The following is a 20,036-nucleotide window of genomic DNA, read 5'->3' as shown; positions in this document are numbered from 1 at the left end:
CGTTCTTGGGGGTTAAAATCACCCCCATAATGTGCTTAATAGAGAAAAGTCTTTGTGTTGTATTACTGAGTTTCATCCTGTCTAGGATACGCAGCATTAACTGATCACAAACATTCGTAAACTTCTATGTTGCAAGGGAATTCAGCTTTCAAATGTTGGAAGCGTAAACGATAGTTTCAGCTCACTTGAATATATCAGTCACAATTTAAAAAAATTGAAATATGACTTTTTCACACATAGTGGAGAATCCGGTGCTGGGAAGACTGAAAACACCAAAAAGGTTATTCAGTATTTTGCCAACATGGGTGGCGGAAAGCCAATTGGTGGTGAAGCAAAGGTAAGGTTGGAACTTGATAATATGACAGCAGTGGGGGAATACTTTCTCACTTGTAGGATTGCCCAAGATTTATGCTTCTTGCAGGATGTATTGGCTAGAGTCAAAGTGTCTAGAAAGAAATACAGATTTTCACAATAAAGTTAGCAAAGAATAACAGTATGATAGGTGCATTTTGCAATGGTCTTCCATGATATGTTTATTGTTGGATTTTTTTACACCTAAAGGAGAGGTTCCAAGAACTAGTCAAATGTGCTTTAGAATGCAGTTGGACCAACTCTCTTTTATTTATTTGCAAAACAAAGTTCATCATATCTGAGCTTAAGTAACAACAGTGTAACATCTGTTGAGGTACAAAGGCCAGGGCCTTTAGATTCCCTTGAACTGAGCTGGGTAAGGCAATACAAATATACTTCTATGTTCTTTACTTTTATCCTTTATCCTTTTAAGCTTTCCAGATCAAGTACTTTTCCCAAAACATTGTTGTAGTACACTGCACTGTATACCAGTTTGCTTTAAATATCCACCGAGCTTTGTTAATGAGCCTGAGATGGTTAATCATCCTAACTAATTATGACATCAACAGGGTCCATCATACCTCATTCAGAAAAATCTTTACATTTATATGACTGTAAATAAATCATGTAAATTGAATCAAAATTTGACATCAACCAACTGCATGTTAAAAGATGTGCTGTATTTTGAGGTGGTGGAGTTTGGTATGGTGGTGTAGTGATTAAGTTATTGGACTAGCAAACCAGAGGCCTGGACTATTAGTTGAGAGAATGTGAATTTAAATCCCCCCATGCTAGTTTGAGAATTTGTATTCAGCTTTTAAAAATCTAGATATTAAAAGCTGGTGTTCGTAAAAGTGCCCATGAAGCTGTCGGATTGTTGTAAAAACCCAATTGATTCATTAATGTCCTTTAGTGGATTGTGGTTGATTCTGAACTGCCCTCTGAAGTAGCCTAGTGAGCCACACAGTGGTATCAAACTGCTCTTCAATATAAAAAGGTTTACTACCATCTTCTCAGGGTAACTAGGAATGGGCAATAAATGCCGATCATGCCAAAATTGAACATTAATATAACAGTTATTATTTATAGGTACTTAGATCCAAAAATTGTAAAGTAAATTTGGGACTATTAGTCATTATTCACCAAGAATAGTTTGTAACTTATCTGGGCTGGGTTGGGTTTTAATGTTATATTCTTTGTGATGTTACTCCTGAAAGAATTCAGTGTAATACACTGACAGCTTTTCTGAAATTAAAAAAAGAAATTCTTCATGCAGTAAAAAGTGATGAACTGATGTCTTATGTTTAAGTTTCTCTTTCTCTTTTTCTTCGTAAAGGGCTCCCTGGAAGATCAAATCATCCAGGCTAACCCTGTGCTGGAAGCTTTTGGTAATGCCAAAACCACCAGGAACAACAACTCCTCACGCTTTGTAAGTCTTTCTTTTTTCCCTCCCTTTGTGCATGTTGCACTAAATAAGGAATCATGCTGTTGAATAATTAAACTTTTTGCCCCATATTTTGGGACCAGTGAAGTATCAGCTGCTCTCAAACTTATGACTAGCTTTTGCTAAGTTCTACCTACATCCCCAACATCAGAAATAAATCAGGTTGCATACTTTATTCCAGAGATTTAATAGAGGCGTTCAAAATTATGAGGAGTTTTGATAGAGTAAGTAAGGAGAAGGGTGAGTAAACAGAGGACACAGATTGAAGACATTTGGCAAAAGAACCAGAGGGGAGATGAGGAGAATTTTTTTTTACACAGCAAGTTGTTATGATCTGGAAAGCACTGCCTAAAAGTGATCACAGCCAAGGATGTGATCTAAGTGGAATGAAATGGCCAGTATCAATTTATTTCTTACTATTCACCCCATGATAAAGTTTACTTCTGTGCAGTGCTGTCTCTGGTGGCCTCACTGAGAAATGTGAAAACTGAGGTGGATGGATTTCAATCACAGGCAGCACTGGGACTGAAATCCGTGACCTTCTAATTGGATTGAGTTAGCATCAAATTTCATTTGTTCTCCGCAGAGACAATCACTTCAGCTCTGTACTTATATACTCAGTGAATGTAGGTGGGGGTCTGCTGAAGCCTTTCCCACCTCATGGGTCAATGGCAGAAGTTTATGTCCTTCTGAGATATGCAGACTGACAGCCTCTACAGTTGGTGGGATCCCTAATTAATAGGATGGTGGTGGAACATTTAGCGAAAGCTATAATATCAGATAGTACCTCCACTTTTTTGTGTGTTATTACTTTTTTGGGACTGAAGTTCAGTGTTGATGATAGCAGGTATCCAAATTCAATCTAATTTCATTTTGTAATTCTCCCAAGGGTAAATTCATCCGAATTCACTTTGGTCCAACTGGTAAACTGGCTGGTGCTGACATTGAGAGTTGTAAGCATGTATTTTCTATTAATTTTTTTAATTTGATGCTGCAGTTGATATTTAAAGAATGATGTAGAACTTCAGTATGATAAGGTTTATGGCCACCAATTTGAACACTGGAGTGTTCAACATTCATATTCGTAACATATCTGTTCATTTAGATTTGCTGGAAAAGTCTCGTGTGATCTCACAACAAGCAGCTGAGAGAGGCTATCACATCTTCTACCAGATCCTGTCAGGAAAGATCGCATCCATATTGGGTAAGCATGTTATGGTCAATAAGCATAGTTTACTTATGAACATATGGAAATGATGGCTAGGAATAGACCATCTGGTCCACCCAGCCTGCCCCACACAGTCATGATGCCTGAAGCATCGTGATTAGACATCCTCCCACCCAGCAGCAGCTATGTAATCGACTTCACCAGTTCACCACCATTTCGCAATCGGTGATTTATCCCAAACTCTTCTCCCCCTCCCCCACTAGTAAACCCAAAATGGTTAGGGAAAAGATTTCTACTTCATGAGTTTTAAAGTATAATAGAGAAGACAACTGATGCTTTCTTCTTTGCACAATAAAAGAATGACATATGGCAAGATATATATAAGGCAATAATTTTATTATGTTTGAATACAGTTGATGTTTGAGTACGTATAGTACTTGTTCAATGTGTTTCCTTGGTGCATTTGAACCATGAACTTTCTGCGTGTTCCCCATTCCTACGTGTTCCCCAATCTGAGGAAATATCTGTGGTGCATGGCTGTTCAACTAACCAGGAGTTAGAGAACAACAATAACAGCAACTTGCATTTATAAAATATTTTTAATGTAGTGAAACATCCCAAGGCACTTCACAGGAACGCAATCAGACAAAAATTGACACCAAGCCAAAGAAGGAGACATTAGGACAAAGGTCCATTATTTATATCTTAACTTCCCCTGATTACTTACGTCAATTCAATGATTCACCTTTACTGGAATTGCTGTGGGCTTTTTCCTTTGGGAGCCACACCTGCAGTCACTTGCTCAGTGCCACCTGATGCAACTGACATGAACGTCAACTGGGTTGCTCTGTGTTTTTCCATGGATGCCACTATTTCCAGTGATCTGTCAGCCCATAGCACAAAGAACAGCTAGGACTTTTCTGAATCCCTCCGACTTGGTGTCAGTAAGTGCTCACCGAGCTAACTGAAAATGGTCATGACTGGTTCAATATATTGAATCCAACTAAAACTGCTGTGTGTGTGAAGTTTACAAAGCAAAGTGAATGTTCCATTTCGCTCCTGTGTTGGAAACAAGGTCTGAATCCTGACACAAATTAGGAGGGGCAGGCAGGATGCTGGATCTTTGTCCTACATCTGTTCACCCCTCATTGACCCCTCCCCCCCCACCCCCACTTCTGCTAGTTCCATATCTTCCATGCACTGTTTCACCATCTGCTTCCTCATCCACATTGTTGTATATTTGTCACAAGGTGTCTGTGTGTGTGTGTTGGTGTTTGTGCAAATGTATAAGGATTCATGTTCTGCTGACTGCTCCTCTTTGGCTGCTTGCCCCAGAGCATTTGGTTCTCCTTACTCTGTAAAGAGAACAGACGGGCCCTTTTGAGTGATAAGCACACTTAACCATTTGGGGGTTGTATTATCATTACATTACTTATTATACACAATCTTTGTGTTTGGAAATATGGTGCAAATATTAGATTTTAAATACCAATGATGTAAGTATTATCCAACCTCATCAGGCTCAATGCCTTTGCAAGTCTCCCTATTGATTAGTTGTCCTGAGGGAGGGAATGGAGTCCACTCCTTGCTCATCTATTATGTACAAGTTTTGCCTTTAAACAAAAGAGAAATGTGGATTAAGACAGGATGATTTGGAACACTGAAATTCATTAATTACCACTTAATTTTATTCCTTATCTATATTCATCTCCATATTAAGCCAGAGTGATTTGACTTAGAAATTCTATTACTAGATTGACTCCTGGGATGAGAGGGTTGTCCTATGAGGAGAGATTGAGTAGAATGGGCCTATATTCTCTGGAGTTGAGAAGAAGGAGAGGTGATCTCATTGAAACTTATAAAATTCTTAGAGGGCTTGACAGGGTAGATGCTGAGAGGCTGTTTCCCTGGCCGGAGAGTCTAAGCTCAAGGTCATGGTCTCAGGAAAAGGGGTTGGCCATTTAGGACCGAGATGAGGAAAAATGTCTTCACTCAGAGGGTTATGAATCTAGCCCTATCTTGGTGTCCTTTTTCAAGTTGAGATCCTTCTTTGGAATCTCCTTCCACCTTCCACCTTCCACCTTCTCACGGTAGTTAACCCCATGTTGATGTGCTCTGTCACGTATAAGCCACACTTTTTACCTTAGCTGCACCAAAAAGGTGACCAAAATTTTATTTCCCTTTGAATGCAATCTACCAGGATCTGCCTGACTCTGTGAATGAAATGGATCTTTCAGATTTGATACTGAACGATTACTAAAAAGCACAACACACCAAGACAAACAAAATTTTCATGATTTATATGCTCACAAAGGAGCTTATTAACTGCTTGAGAAAATGAACTAAGTATTATTATGGTATATCATGCCATACCTTCCAACTATGTTGCATGAACTGGCTACAGCCAGAGTGCTCTTATTCATCATTTTGATTGGTGAGCCATAAATCTACAAAAGTTAAGATGACTCTTTTTATTATAAAGAAAATTGAAAATGAATGACATGATACAAGTATAACATGTCTTGGCTAAAAGCTTTTGTTTTTATTTTAGATATTGTACAAAACCTAGTAAGTCTTCTGCTTCATGAAATCATCTGTCCTCAAAATGTTAAAGGATAGGCAGAAATATTAATGATAAAGGAAATGTATTCTTATAATTCCTCATGCAACACCAGTAAACCTACGGCCAGATTGAAACAAAATTAATTTTTAATGTTTTTCTCGCTTAGCAATTGGCCTCAAAAATGTCCAATTTTGTTTCAAACCAGGATAGAAAGTTTTGACATTTTACCATGGAGCATATAGTTGCCTATGTTATAGAGATTTAAATATACTATATTTTGAAACACCACAAACATCTGTCAGGCCTGGTGACCAAAATACAAGGGAAGCTCTCCCCAACAAAATGATTGTGGGCGATTCCCAGACTCCAGCACTGTCTGTCACCCAAATCTATTGGCAACTCGACAGAATGAGTTTTACCAGATGGCATCCCATTTTCTGGGAGAATGTTATCATAGAATCATACAGCACAGAAGGAGGCCATTCAGCCCATTGTGCCTGTGCCAGCTCTCTGAAAGGGCTACCAATTAGTCCCATGCCCCTGTTCTTTCCCCATAGCCCTGCAAATTTTCCTTTTCAAGTTTATATCCAATTCCCTTTTGGGAATTATTATTGAATCTGCTTCCACCACCCTTTCAGGCAGCACATAACAATCATAACAATTCACCGAGTAAAAAAAAATCTCCTCATCTCCCCACTGGATTTTTTGCCAATTATCTTAAATCTGTGTCCTCTGATTAACAACCATCCTGCCAGTGGAAATAGTTTCTCCTTATTTACTCTATCAAAACCCCTCATAAATTTGAACACCTTTATTAAATCTCCCCTTAGCTTTCTCTGCTCTGAAGAGAACAATCCCAGCATCTCTAGTCTCTCCACATAACTGAAGTCCCTCTTCCCTGGTAACATTCTAGTAAATCTCCTCTACATCCTCTCCGAGGTCTTGACGTCCTTTCGAAATTGTAGTGCCCAGAATTGGACACAATGCTCTGGCTGAGGTCTAACCAGTGATTTATAAAGGTTTCGCATAACCAGGCTGAAGGATAACTGATGTAATTATCAGGCTGGCATTGCTACTAGTGTACTTTCTGTTGCATGGTTGTATGTCAATGCCATTGACAGTGACCACAGTGAAGTTTGCAGCCTTCGCCATCCTACTTTAGCAGTGGCTCAGTGGGTTGCACACTTAGATCTGAGGCAGCAGGTCATAGCTTCAAGATCCACTCCAGAGACTTGTGCACAAAATCTAGACTGACACTCCAGTGCAGTACTGAGAGAGTGTTGCACTGTCGGAGGTGCCGTCTTTCGGATAAGATGTTAAACCAAGAATGCCCTCTCAGGTGGATGCAAAAGATCCCAGGCGCTATTTGAAGAAGAGCAGGGAGTTCTCCTGGTGTCCTGGCTAATATTCACCCCTCAACGAATATCACTAAAACAGATTATCTGGTTATTATTACATTGCTGTTTGTGGGACCTTGCTGAGCGCAAATAGGCTGCTGCGTTTCCTACATTACAACAGTGACTACACTTCAAAAGTGCTTCATTGGCTGTAAAGTGCTTTGGGATGTCCTGAGGTCATGAAAGGCGCTACATAAATGCAAGTCTTTCTTTTTCTTTGCTTTCTTTCTTATCAGTTAGAGGTCCTGAGATAATGAGTAAGCATTCACTGTAAAAATTAAAGAGATGGTAAAGGAGATGAGGAATTGATGTGACAATCGGTTGTTTTTGTTTTCCTAATCAGAGGCACTCTTGTTGGTGTCTGATCCTAACCAATACTTCTGGGTGTGTCAGGGGGTCATCCACGTGGACAACATGGATGATGGTGAAGAGTTGGAACTCACTGATGTACGTACTTTAATATTACACTCATAACACACTGCATTGCATGCACTGACAATTCCTCTCAGTAGAAAATATGTCCTCAAATTAAATTGTTATTAATTGGAGAAAATACTCAAAAGCATTTCACAGCGATGCTATTAATATTCATCGAAAAAGTACAGAGGCTATTAGGAGCAGTCAGCATTTTAGAAACAACAAGTTACACCTGCTGAATCTAATGACATTTGTTGATGAGGTAACTACATTTGTGAACAAGGGCAGCCCAGAAAATATATCTGACTTGGATTTTCAAAAGACAATTTAATAAAGTTCTAAGGGGATGAGAATCCTCTGTGCACTATTTTTAGTACACTGATTAACAATCCTACATTATATTCTTATGTACACTATTTTACCAAAGTTTTAAATAGGCGGTTTCCCCATTTCATACTCTTGCTATCGCATTCATGAATGGAGGAAAATATACCCCTGTGTTACAATGAAAAGAACAGCAGGAACCATGCATTCAATTTAGAGAACTGTACCTCTAGTTTCTGTTAAACAAAGGAAGATTGAGATAAAACATGATGTAAATCGGTAAGATGCTGAAAGGTTAGCCAGATTATTTCATTTAACAGTGACATAGACGTTACAACATGGAAACAGGCCACTTAACCCAACGAGTCCATGTCGGAGTTTACCCTCCATGCGAGCAAATAGACCTAATGACATTTACCGGCTCTGTTTCTGTATCCCTTTATTCCCTTTTTCCTTCATCCACCTATCTAATCTAACATTGAATGCTGATATAGTTTCAGCCTCAACCACTAACCCTGGAAGTGATTCCATTGCCTCACAACTCTCTGTGTGAGGATGTTTCTCCTGCCTCTAGTCTAAAGCTCTTACATTTAATCTTGTATCGTGATGGACTAAACAGCCTTTAAATATTCCACATTCACTTATGTTCTTATTGGGGAGAACATAGTTTAAATACCAGTCATGATTGACGTTTGGAGCTTCAATTTTCCTCCGCACTCCCGCCCCAAATTGGACTGGGCAGTGTAGGAAAATGGGGCGAAATTGGGCAGCAAGGCCTGCGGCTGCATCCGTGCCCAACCTCAAGTTTCCTCCCCTTCATCTCAGCCAAGAAAGCCACTGGCTGCCCCTGCATTGCCTGCTACATATAAATGCCAGCAGGGAGGTGGGGCTTGGGAAGTTGTCTGATTTCCCCGCTTACTGCTCCTGCCTTCGCCAACCACAGGGATGGGCAGCAGATGGATAGCAGTAGTTCCTTGGCAGTGGCAGTGGCCCTCTAAGTCACAGGATGGAGGGAGAGGGCCTATTATTGGGCTTCACTGCCTCCATATAGGCCCTAAACACTGACCTGTTGAATGCCTCAGCCCATTCTGAGGCCTTCAATCAAATGTTCCTTCCTCTTCCGATGCTGCAATGGATGCAGCACTAATGCATTTCACTGTGGCGGGCTTCCTCTGGGTGGCAGAAATCCCAGCGGAAGCTCGCCCTGTAACTAGGGTTGCCAGCTCTGGTTGGACATATTCCTGGAGGTGTCATCACATGACCTCCTGCCTCCAGTCGCCCCGCCCCCACACTCCCGCCATTGGTCACCCAACACACCCATACTTGCAGAGCACCACCTTTGCTGGCCAATTGGAAAGCGAATAGACTCTTCATTACCCAATTGGATGATTCTTTTCCTTTTTCCAATGTCCGACATTTTTATAAGTAATAAACAAAAGTGTTCAAAGAAAATATTTTAAAAACACTATTTTTAATACCTCTACGATATTGCAGGCAATTGGGACTAGCTTAGTGGTATAAACTGGGCGACATGGACATGTTGGGCCGAAGGGCCTGTTTCCATGTTGTAACTTCTATGATTCTATGATTCTATGATTTACCTCCCAGGTTGCTCACAGCACCGTCCTGGAATTAATCTTAATTCCTAGAGGCTCCAGGGCAATCCTGGAGGGTTGGCAACCCTACCTGCAACTTTAATGAGGCCCAGAGAGCCAGGGTCAGGTGTCGTAGTTAAGAATCCATTGCTAGAGTCCATTTTATCTTGGTGTAGCATGTGTCATTTTAGATTAGATACTAACTCTAATATGCTAGAAGGACAGTCTAATGCTCATGTTTGTTTTGAGGTTTTTTCTCTTTGCAAACCAGAATTAAACAACATATAAAATAGTCAAGTAAAACCACATTGAATGTTTGATCACTAGGTTGCCTTTGATGTACTGGGCTTCACTGCTGAAGAGAAACTTAATATCTACAAACTGGTTGGGGCCGTTATGCATTTCGGTAACATGAAGTTCAAGCAAAAACCAAGAGAGGAACAGGCAGAAGTCGACACTCCTGAAGGTAAATTTCCTAGTTGGTGTTAACACAGGATTTTGAATTCAACCATTTCAGTTTACCAATCACACACAGTGTATCAGAGGAGGCAAAAGTGGTGAAACTCGAGGGCGAGTTATTGTAACTGACTGAATAGTGACATTAACAGAAACATCTGAACAGGTCAATTACCCTACACCTTGCCAACAGCATCAAGAATTTACTGTCCAGAGTGCATAACCTATTAATCTGTCTCTTTATAGATAATAGCTGGTCCATGTGATCTCCTGGACTGGTTTCGATTGCCTGAGGGGGCCAGAGAGAAATTTTCCAGAGTACTGTTTCCCTTATTGACCCTGGGTTTTTTCTCTGTTTTTTTGCATCTCCCAGGAGATTACATGGCTGGGGGGAGGTGGCCATGGGCGGGGGAGTGGGCGGGGTGTGGGGGGGTGCGGGGGGGAACGGTGAAGGAGATTGAAGAAGTGTTTAGTCATGATGGTCCGGCCATCATGGTATGGGGCAGGCTTGATGGACCAACTGGTCTTTTCCTGCCCGTCAGTTTTGTATGTTCATATTACCAAAAGAACCAGTAGTTGACAGAAGTCTACACTATAAGTAGCCTATAGATAAATCTAGTAAAATACATCTGCACAGTCACCAGCACATTATATTAACCTCTCAAACTTTGGAGGTAATTTTGACTTTGGGCGATAGTGTAAAACGGGCGATAACGAGTTGGCAGCTCGTGTTACATCTCTCCCGATTTTTATTTCCATTGAAGTCAATGGAACTGAACGGGAGAGATGTAAAACGGGCCGTTGATTCGATTGGCCAAAGTCAAAATTACCCCCAGAGTCTTTGTACAACCTAATCAGTTGATCCGATTGTTGTCGTACACTGCTGACATGTGGTCTGTACAGTACCAGTTCTGAATGAATTGTCATCTGTTATTCAAAGTTGAATAAACGACATTCTTGTCTCTGTTTCTCATTGGATACATGGTCATTGCTTCAAAGTTTATTTGAGAAGGGGTCAAAGTGCAGACATTAAGCTGCATGGCAAACAGCAATGTGCAAACATATCCTAGTCAGGACTTACTTCATCAGTCAGAACACAAAAATATGGCATCAAACTTAGTTAAGTATGGAAATGTAAACTGTTAATGCTTCAAACCGTACAAATAAGCATGTACTGCATCTATTCTTTGTCTCTCTATCATGGAGTTCTCACTCCCACTTCTCCTGTTTCCAGTGGCTGACAAGGTCTCCCACTTGATGGCTCTCAATTCGGGCGAGTTGCAGAAGGGCATCACCAGGCCAAGAGTAAAGGTTGGCAATGAATTTGTGCAGAAGAGCCAGAACGTGGACCAAGTAAGCATTAGTATCCAATTTCATTTTCATACATATATTATTTCATCTCTTTTGCTATTTAGAAAATCTATACAATAAAAACCATATGAAACTGTCAGCAGTCAACTTGCATCTGTATTTAATTGATTTATTGCCAGCTTTTCCCCTTCTTCCTCTCCAAAGGGTTTTGACTCCTGTTGAGGTACAGATCAACGGGCACCAGATGCTCTCCAGTACCTCACTAAAGTGGCCGTTCTTCCTGTGTGAGCCGAGACAGTAAGGGGGTGATTTTAGGAGGCAAACGCGGGTGCGTTGGGGGCTCTGAAAATCGCGCAAATCCAGTTTGGGTTCAGAAGCCGGCTCCAACCCGCCGGCTTCCGAGTTTCCCAGGGACCCACCTGTGTGCGCGCGGGCGACCCGAAAACGGAAGTCCCGCCGGCAATTAAAGCTGGCGGGATGACAGTTAAAGGGCCAAATAAACCTCAGTGAAGTACTTCAGGCACTTTACCTGTGACAGATTAGAGAGATTTTTAACTTACCTGGGCGGCTTGCCCTCCACTTCTGATTCATGCCTGGCGAAACCAGGCGCGAAGGGCCGGATCAGGGAACAAGAAACAAAATAAATTAAATAAAAAAACATGCAATGAAGTGAAAACACTAAATACTCCTACCTTTTGAAACCTGCTCCGTGTCTCCCGCTCTGATGTCCCCCCGATCTCAACCTCTTGATTCTCCCTTCTTCCCCCCCCACCCCCGGTCTTCCAGTCCAGCGCTGGATCTTCCATTCTCTCCCCATCCCCCCACCCCCCCCCCGGTCTTCCAGTCCAGTGCCGGATGACGTCTGGCACTCACTCTTTCTCGCCCCCCACCTCACGTTGCAGCTCCTGACGGCAACCAGCCTGTCAATCAGGCTAGCTGCTGGGCACAAAACCCGGAGAGGACAATAACCACTATTAATCAACGTGCGATCGCGTCGGAAACGGTAAGTTTGGTTCATGCGGGTTTGCCATGAGCCCAATCGCCCCCCCAGTGCCATCCAGCCTCCCCGCTAATATCGGGGCCTAAGTGTGAGAAAAGTATTTGACCACGGGGAGCATTGCAGACAGGCCTATCCTCACCCAAAGTCTGTATGTATTCACTTTCCACCAGAGGTCACTGGAAATCAATCAGGGGCAGGGACCAAGACTGATTTTCCCTTTCCCTAGCCCAAGAGTGGTGAGGCAAATTGTGACACCCCTTGCAGAAATCAGGTAACTCAGGACAGGCTGAGAATCAAACCTGGGACCTTTGGTCTACTTTGTTCAGTTGCATAATGGCTTCACCAACTGAGCCATTGGAGAAACCATGTATTCAGTTCAGGAGTACTACTCTGGTCATTCGCAAGAAATGGAAGGTGGTAGTTTTACTGGAAATTAAATGTTGTGTACCCAGAGGATTGCAAAGATGAGAAACCCACTTTTTCTTCTTCTCAACTCACTAGAAGGTAGAACACCTGATCCCGCCCTCACCTGACACCCATATACAGAACAGGGTTACTGGAGAACAAACAAGAGCAAGAACTGAGCTACTTTATCCTTTGTCAAGCCCAGGGACACCGAGACCCAATTGTATGACCCTATTGCTGCCCCAGCACAGATCAGCTAACTTAATCCAAACTGACGAAGCAACCAGAACATACACACTGGGCTCGATTTTAACCTCTCCCCGCTTGGCGGAAACCGAGGGGGAGCAGTTATAAATGAGCAAGGGGCTTACTCACTCCTTTGCCCGATCTGGCCAACTGCAATTTTAAATTGCAGGCAGCAAGGACATCCATCCCCAAGCTGGCGAGGTCCTCTTTAAATCTGCAGAACGGGCTCCGATGACGTAATCAGGTCCTGATCTGCCGTTTTAACCTAAGGCCTGACTGAGGGAGCAGTGGTGGCTTCCCTGCCAGGCCATACCTACTGGGAACAGTAGCCAGGCCCCGCAAGGTAAATTTTTTCATTTTTTTAGTTTCCTTGTGGACCAGCAGGAGCCAGAATGCTCCTCCAGGCCCCACAAGGAAACCTTGGGCCACCTCTGTCCCGGATTTCTCCCTCCCCACCCCCCCCCCCACCTGCCGCCCTTTGATGGAATTACCTTGTGCTGGGACCATTCCCACAAGTACCCGGTGGTGGCTTCCTGCCACCTGAATTCCCGTTCCCGCCCGCCGGACAGGCAACGATTCCTGCCAGGCTCTGGCGGCATTCCAATCTCGCATATGTAATTGAGGTACAGGGAGCTAAAATCTCTCCGGGCCCTACAACGCATGAGCTTGACGCTCACCCTGGCCCCAGGCACCAGTCGTGACCCAAGTTAAACTCGAGGCCAATATCACAGAATAAGAACAGATCATCTTGAATCTGTGGCAACCGCCTGACAGGAGTCTTAATGACAAGAATGATTTTGATGAACGGAATTTTATTTTTGCTGTCTTTCAGTGCTACAATGCGATTGGCGCCCTGGCGAAGGCCGTTTATGACAAATGTTTCAAGTGGATGGTTGTGAGAATCAACAAGACCTTGGACACCAAGTTACAGCGTCAGTACTTCATAGGAGTGCTGGATATTGCTGGCTTTGAGATCTTTGAGGTACAGAGTCTTACTGTGCAGCAACTTTCGAACACAACCCACCAAAAAAAGAAACAACAATCCTTTGTCACTGATAATTATTAAAGCAGAAACTTACCCTTGATCATACTGTGTAAATAAACAAAATCTTCTCCCGAGTGGGGTAATATTGATTTTGGGCGATAAAGTAAAACGGCAATATTGGATCAGCCTCCCATTGGTCAATGAAAATGGGGAGAGATGTATAATGGGCGCCTGATTCCGATATCGCCCGTTTTACACTGTCACCCAAAGTCACAATGACCCCCAGTGTTCTGAAAGCATGGTCCTTCCGTATTGCAAAGAAATCAGCTTGAGAGGAAACTTGAAAGGAATGGATGGAGCAGCGGTGTAGAATACAAGTTTTATTTATTGTCAACTGGAGTTAAACTTTCAGATCTGACTAGCCAGTTCTAATCCATGCCAGAAGTGGGATGCAGTGGAAGACCAGAATTTAGGTGAGTTCGGAGCATAACTTTTCACAGCACAGACAGATAAAGATATTTTGCCCTGTAGCAAATGAAGCTCTGCAGCTCAGACACGTATGGAATGGCTTAGAAGCAGAGCATCAGGACACGTAATTATGAAAGGGGTTCGATAGGGTAAACGTAGAGAAGATGTTTCCACTTGTGGGGAGTCCAAAACTAGAGGACACAAATATAAGATAGTCACTAATAAATCCAATAAGGGATTCAGGTGAAACTCTTTACCCAGAGAGTAGATCGAATATGGAACTTACTACCACATGGTGTAGTTGAGGCAAATTGCATAAATACATTTACGGGGCGTAAGGGAGAAAGGAATAGAAGGATATGCTGATAGGGTTGGACGAAGTAGGGTGAGAGGAGGCTCCTGTGGAGCATAAACACCGGCATAGACCTGAATGGCCTGTTTCTGTGCAGTAAATTCTATGTAATCCATGACATACTCAGAGGTGAAGGAGTATATTTGAAAATGGAGGCTTTGCGAGGACGAGGGATTGACAGACAAAAGGTGAACTTAAAAAATTGGAAGTAAACTTTGCGTTCTAAATAAATAAGGCTGTTCCATTCTGGATGTAAAAGTAATGGAAATTGTCACTTCACCTCTCAATGAATTAGAAGTCAGGCACAGAGATAGAAAAGGAACCTCATTCTTATTCTCTGCCTTTCTAATACTTTCACAGTTCAACAGCTTTGAGCAACTCTGCATCAACTTCACCAATGAGAAGCTGCAACAGTTTTTCAATCACCACATGTTCGTCCTGGAACAGGAAGAATATAAGAAAGAAGGGATTTTCTGGGAGTTTATTGACTTTGGCATGGACCTGCAAGCCTGCATTGAGCTGCTGGAGAAGGTAATTCCATCAAAACAAAATCACATAAACACATGTAAAAAGAAAAATAGTGTGGATGCTGGAAACCTGAAACAAAACGGTAAATCACTAGAGAGAAGAAATGAGATTATGGCCGAGAAATTCCAGTGATGGGTGCACAGGTGATGCAAGGACCTGAATGGTGAAGCCTGAGGTGGCCCCTGATTATTTTTTACTCTTGTTTGTGAATTTTGCACTCATCAAGGTAAGGCACTTTATTGCTGTCATTTCAGGTGCCCAGTGCCAACACCACTTACTCCGAGTATAGGGCAATTAGTCAAAAAGTAAAGCTCTGTGCCAACATTGTATCTCAGCCCTAGAGGATGATCCCTTCCAACACCATTGTGACATTTTACATTTTACATTTTCCAAATCCCATACCAACCATTCAGTCACCTCTTTGATCAAGATTGCTAATTAGCACCAAACTGAAGGCAGTTTTATGCTGTTGGTCCATGGCTATTAATAATTTGGTTCAGGTGGTGCAAACTCACTTAGTATAGCGACTCTCACTAATACTTTTTGATCAGTATCAATTGCATGATTTTCATTTATTACAGTGACAATTCTTCTGCTATTTGTTTCCAGCCCATGGGCATCTTCTCCATTCTGGAAGAGCAATGTGTGTTCCCCAAGGCCACTGATGCAACGTTCAAGGCTGCCCTGTATGACAATCATTTGGGCAAGTCCAATAATTTCCAGAAACCGAAAGGTGGTAAAGGCAAAATGGAAGCCACCTTTGAGCTTGTCCACTATGCCGGCGTCGTAAGTATTAGCCTCTTCAGCAACAATACATCACTCCGAAATTCCACAGATATTAACCAAAGATTTGGGGGGTGGCGGTGAAATTGGTCGAGACTAGTAGCTGCTAATAGGCTGATAGTGAATCCACGATAAAGTCAATTGGAAAAAGAAATGGGGCGGGGTGCAAATCGGGCATGCTGATTCGCCGACAGCTACTGCCGTTGACCAGTTACACCTCCTCGATTTCACACGTGTTTGAATAATTGGCCGTTTATAGCAGGGGAAATCAATTCTGCTAGGCCCGTGCTTTAGATAAACCCAGCTATTGCCACTCAGCTTGTCGAACCTCACAAAACTCGGTTCAAGAGAATTGCAAGATAGAAAAAGGTTGGCCATGAATTGCACATCCATCTGCACGGACACAAGAAGCCATTTGTGCTGACCATCCCACGCATAATAACACATTACTCTTGCAAATCGTTCATTCCTGTGCATCCCATATAGTAATATTGTGCACAAGCAAGTTCCATATTAGTTAATAATCACTAGAAATGTATTTATAATTTCAACTAACATAATTAGCGGACTCATGAGATTGATGCTGGTTTACTAAAGATTTATGATGCTGTTCTCAAATTCATAACAGCTATTGTCTGGATTTATCCAGAGTAGGTTTTCATAGGCCTGATTTTAACCCTGCTCACCTGACGGAAACTGTGTGGGCGGACAGTTAAAATGACTCATGTGAATTACACACACCGATCCCGCTGCCTTCCCTTGGGCTGCGATCTTAACCAGACCAACCTGGCAGCATGAGGAGTCGGCACCAGAGGAGGCCCAGAAAGACAAGTGAATTTTTTTTTTAAGTTTCCTTGTGGGCCAGGAGGAATAGGATTGCTCCTTCCAGGCCCCACAAGGAAACCTTGGGCTTCCCCTTTCCCCAGGCTTCCCTCCCCAGACCACAAGGCCCCCCCGACCCTCTTACCTAACCGCCGAGGCCCATACCTTCTGGTCCTTCGGCCGCCCAACATCCTGCTTCCGCCCACCTGCCAGCTACAGGAAAAAAAACATAAACATCAAAAACAGGAGCAAGAGTAGGCCATTCGGCCCTTCGGGCCTGCTCCGCCATTCAAAATGATCATGGCTGATTGTCCAACTCAGTACCCTGTTCCCACTTTTTCCCCATATCCCTTGATTCCTTTAGCATTAAGAACTATATCTCCTTCTTGAATACATCTAATGACTTGGCCTCTACTGCCTTCTGTGTAGAAAATTCCACAGGTTCACCACCCTCTGAGTGAAGAAATTTCTCCTCATCTCCGTTCTAAATGGCATACCCTGTATCCTGAGACTGTGACCCCTGGTTCTGGACTCCCCAGCCATCGGGAACATCCTCCCTGCATCTAGTCTGTCTAGTCCTGTTAGAATTTTACATGTTTCGATGAGATCACTTCTCATCCTTCTGAACTCTAGTGAATATAGGCCTAGTCGACCCAATCTCTCCTCTTACGTCAGTCCTGCCATCCCAGAAATCAGTCTGGTAAACCTTCGTTGCACTCCCTCCACGGCAAGGACATCCTTCCTCGGCTAAGGAGACCAAAACTGCACACAATACTCCAGGTGTGGTCTCGGATTTGAGTACAGGAGCAGGGATGTCTTACTGCAGTTATACAGGGCCTTGGTGAGACCAAAGCCCTGCATAACTTTAGTAAGACATCCCTGCTTCTGTACTCAAATCCTCTTGCAATGAAGGCCAACATACCATTCGCCTTCCTAACTGCTTGCTGCACCTGAATACTCACTTTAAGCGACTGGTATAGAAGGACACCCAGGTCTCGTTGCACCTCTCCTTTTCCCAATATATCATCATTCAGATAATAATCTGCCTTTCTGTTTTTACAACCAAAGTGGATAACCTCACATTTATCCACATTATACTGCATCTGCCATGTTCTTGCCCACTGACTCAACTTGTCTAAATCACATTGGAGCCTCTTTGCATCCTCCTCACAGCTCACATTCCACCCCAGCTTTGTGTCGTCTGCAAACTTGGAAATGTTACATTTAGTTCTCTCATCCAAATCATTGATATATATTGTGAATAGCTGGGGCCCAAGCACTGATCCCTGCGGTACCCCACTAATCACTGCCTACCACCCGGAAAAAGACCCGTTTATTCTTACTCTCTATTTCCTGTCTGTCAACCAATTCTCAATCCATGCCAGTATATTCCCCCCAATCCCATGTGCTTTAATTTTGCACACTAACCTCTTGTGTGGGACCTTATCAAAAGCCTTCTGAAAATCCAAATACACCACATCCACTGGTTCTCCCCTATCTATTCTGCTAGTTACATCCTCAAAAAACTCTAGTAGATTTGTTAAGCATGATTTCCCTTTCATAAACCCATGCTGACTTTGTCCAATCCTGTTAATGCCTTCCAAGTGTTCTGTTATCACATCCTTTATGATAGACTCTAGCATTTTCCCCATTACTGATGTTAGGCTAACTGGTCTGTAATTCCCTGTTTTTTCTCTCCCCCCTTTTTTAAATAGTGGGGTTACATTTGCCACCCTCCAATCTGTAGGAACTGTTCCAGAGTCTATAGAATCTTGGAAGATGATCACCAATGCATCCACTATTTCCAGGGCCATTTCCTTTAGTACTCTGGGATGTAGATTATCAGGCCCTGGGGATTTGTCAGCCTTTAGCCCCATTAATTTCCTTAGCACTATTTTTTTTACTAATACTGGTTTCCTTCAGTTCCTCACTCTCACTAGACCCTTGGTTCCCTAACATTTCCGGGAGGTTATTTGTGTCCTCCTTTGTGAAGACAGAACCAAAGTATGTGTTTAATTGTTCTGCCATTTCTTTGTCGCCCATCATAATTTCCCCCATTTCTGACTGTAAGGGACCTACATTTGTCTTCACTAATCTTTTTCTCTTGACATATTTATAGAAACTTTTACAGTCAGTTTTTATGTTCCCTGCTAGTTTACTCTCATACTCTAATTTTCCCTCTATCTAGTCCCATCAGGAAAGATGTGATTGCACTAGAGAGGGTAGAGAGCAAATTTATGAGGATGTTGCCAGGACTGGAGAATTTTAGCTATGAGAAAAGATTGGATAGGCTGGGGTTGTTTTCTTTTCAACAAAGGAGGCTGAGGGGAGATTTAATTGAGGTATATAAAATTATGATGGGACCTATTTCCCTTAGCAGAGGGGTCAGTGACCAGGGGACATAGATTCAAAGTATTTGGTAGAAGTTTTAGGGGGGAGCTAAGGAGCAATTTTTTTCACCCAGAGGGTGGTGAGGGTCTGGAACTCACTGCTTGAAAGGGTGATAGAGGCAGAAACCGTCAACTCATTTAAAAAATACTTGTAAGTGCCATAACCTACAGGGCCAAGGATCAAGTGCTGGAAAATGGGATCAAACTGGATAGCTGTTTTATGGCCGGCACGGACACGATGGTCTTCTGTGCCATAACTTTCTATGATTCTATGACTGTATACCACTTCCTGCCTGGTTCGGGAGGGAGACCGACGGGGCCTATGCAGATGAGGCTCGGGAGTTAATAATCTCCCGGGAATTAAAATCTCCCGGGCCTCACGTTGCAGAGATCCAGACAGTTTGCCATCCAACATGGTCCCTGCCTGCACGACTCCTGCCCCCAGTTAAAATCGCCACTGGTGTCTATACTATATTCCTCTTTCTCATCTTTAGGTTGGCTACAGCACCCAAGGTTGGCTGGAGAAGAACAAGGATCCCTTGAATGAAACTGTGGTGGGTCTTTTCCGGAAATCTGGCCAGCCTCTGCTACCCATTCTCTTCAAAGAAGAGGAAACACCAGGTGAGTTATGGAGAACACAAGCACATCTGTAGGGTGAACCCGAAATAGGGATGAGCAAAAGGTGAAGACCAATGCCACCAAGTGTTAAGAACAGAGTAGTACAAGGATAAAATGTACTGTCCTTTTATGTCTCTTGTCCAACTATATAAATGTTTAAACATGGATGAATTTTTGATTGCTCTTCTGTGAAGCGCCTTGGGATGTTTTTCTACATTGTGGGCACAGTATAAACGCAAGTTGTTATTGCAGCTACTGCTACAATAGTTCAGATGAATTGAGACAGCAAGTGAAGGAGGGAACAGCACTAATTTTACAGAAGCACAGCCGGGTGACTAGGGCAGAGGGGAAGGGAAGATCTGACACACATGGTATGGGCAGGTCATAAGCCGACTACAAAAAGGGACCAATTC

General features: G+C 42.8%; 1 protein-coding gene across 1 annotated transcript in view; it reads left to right on the top strand.

Annotated features, from left to right (window-relative positions):
- Positions 1-20,036, top strand: part of LOC137340445 (myosin-16-like) — a 66,478-nt gene that overhangs the window by 10,146 nt on the left and 36,296 nt on the right. The window contains exons 5-15 of the mRNA XM_068002883.1: positions 241-337; positions 1,688-1,780; positions 2,685-2,748; positions 2,901-2,999; positions 7,267-7,370; positions 9,587-9,725; positions 10,950-11,068; positions 13,510-13,659; positions 14,843-15,013; positions 15,620-15,796; positions 19,500-19,626. Of these exons, the coding sequence (XP_067858984.1) occupies positions 241-337; positions 1,688-1,780; positions 2,685-2,748; positions 2,901-2,999; positions 7,267-7,370; positions 9,587-9,725; positions 10,950-11,068; positions 13,510-13,659; positions 14,843-15,013; positions 15,620-15,796; positions 19,500-19,626 (1,340 nt within the window). The remainder of the gene's footprint in view (positions 1-240; positions 338-1,687; positions 1,781-2,684; positions 2,749-2,900; positions 3,000-7,266; positions 7,371-9,586; positions 9,726-10,949; positions 11,069-13,509; positions 13,660-14,842; positions 15,014-15,619; positions 15,797-19,499; positions 19,627-20,036) is intronic.

This window comes from Heptranchias perlo, chromosome 22 (genome assembly GCF_035084215.1).
Source record: "Heptranchias perlo isolate sHepPer1 chromosome 22, sHepPer1.hap1, whole genome shotgun sequence".
Taxonomy (NCBI): domain Eukaryota; kingdom Metazoa; phylum Chordata; class Chondrichthyes; order Hexanchiformes; family Hexanchidae; genus Heptranchias; species Heptranchias perlo.
Note: the sequence above shows the minus strand (reverse complement) of the source record. Positions and strands in the feature narration are given on the sequence as shown.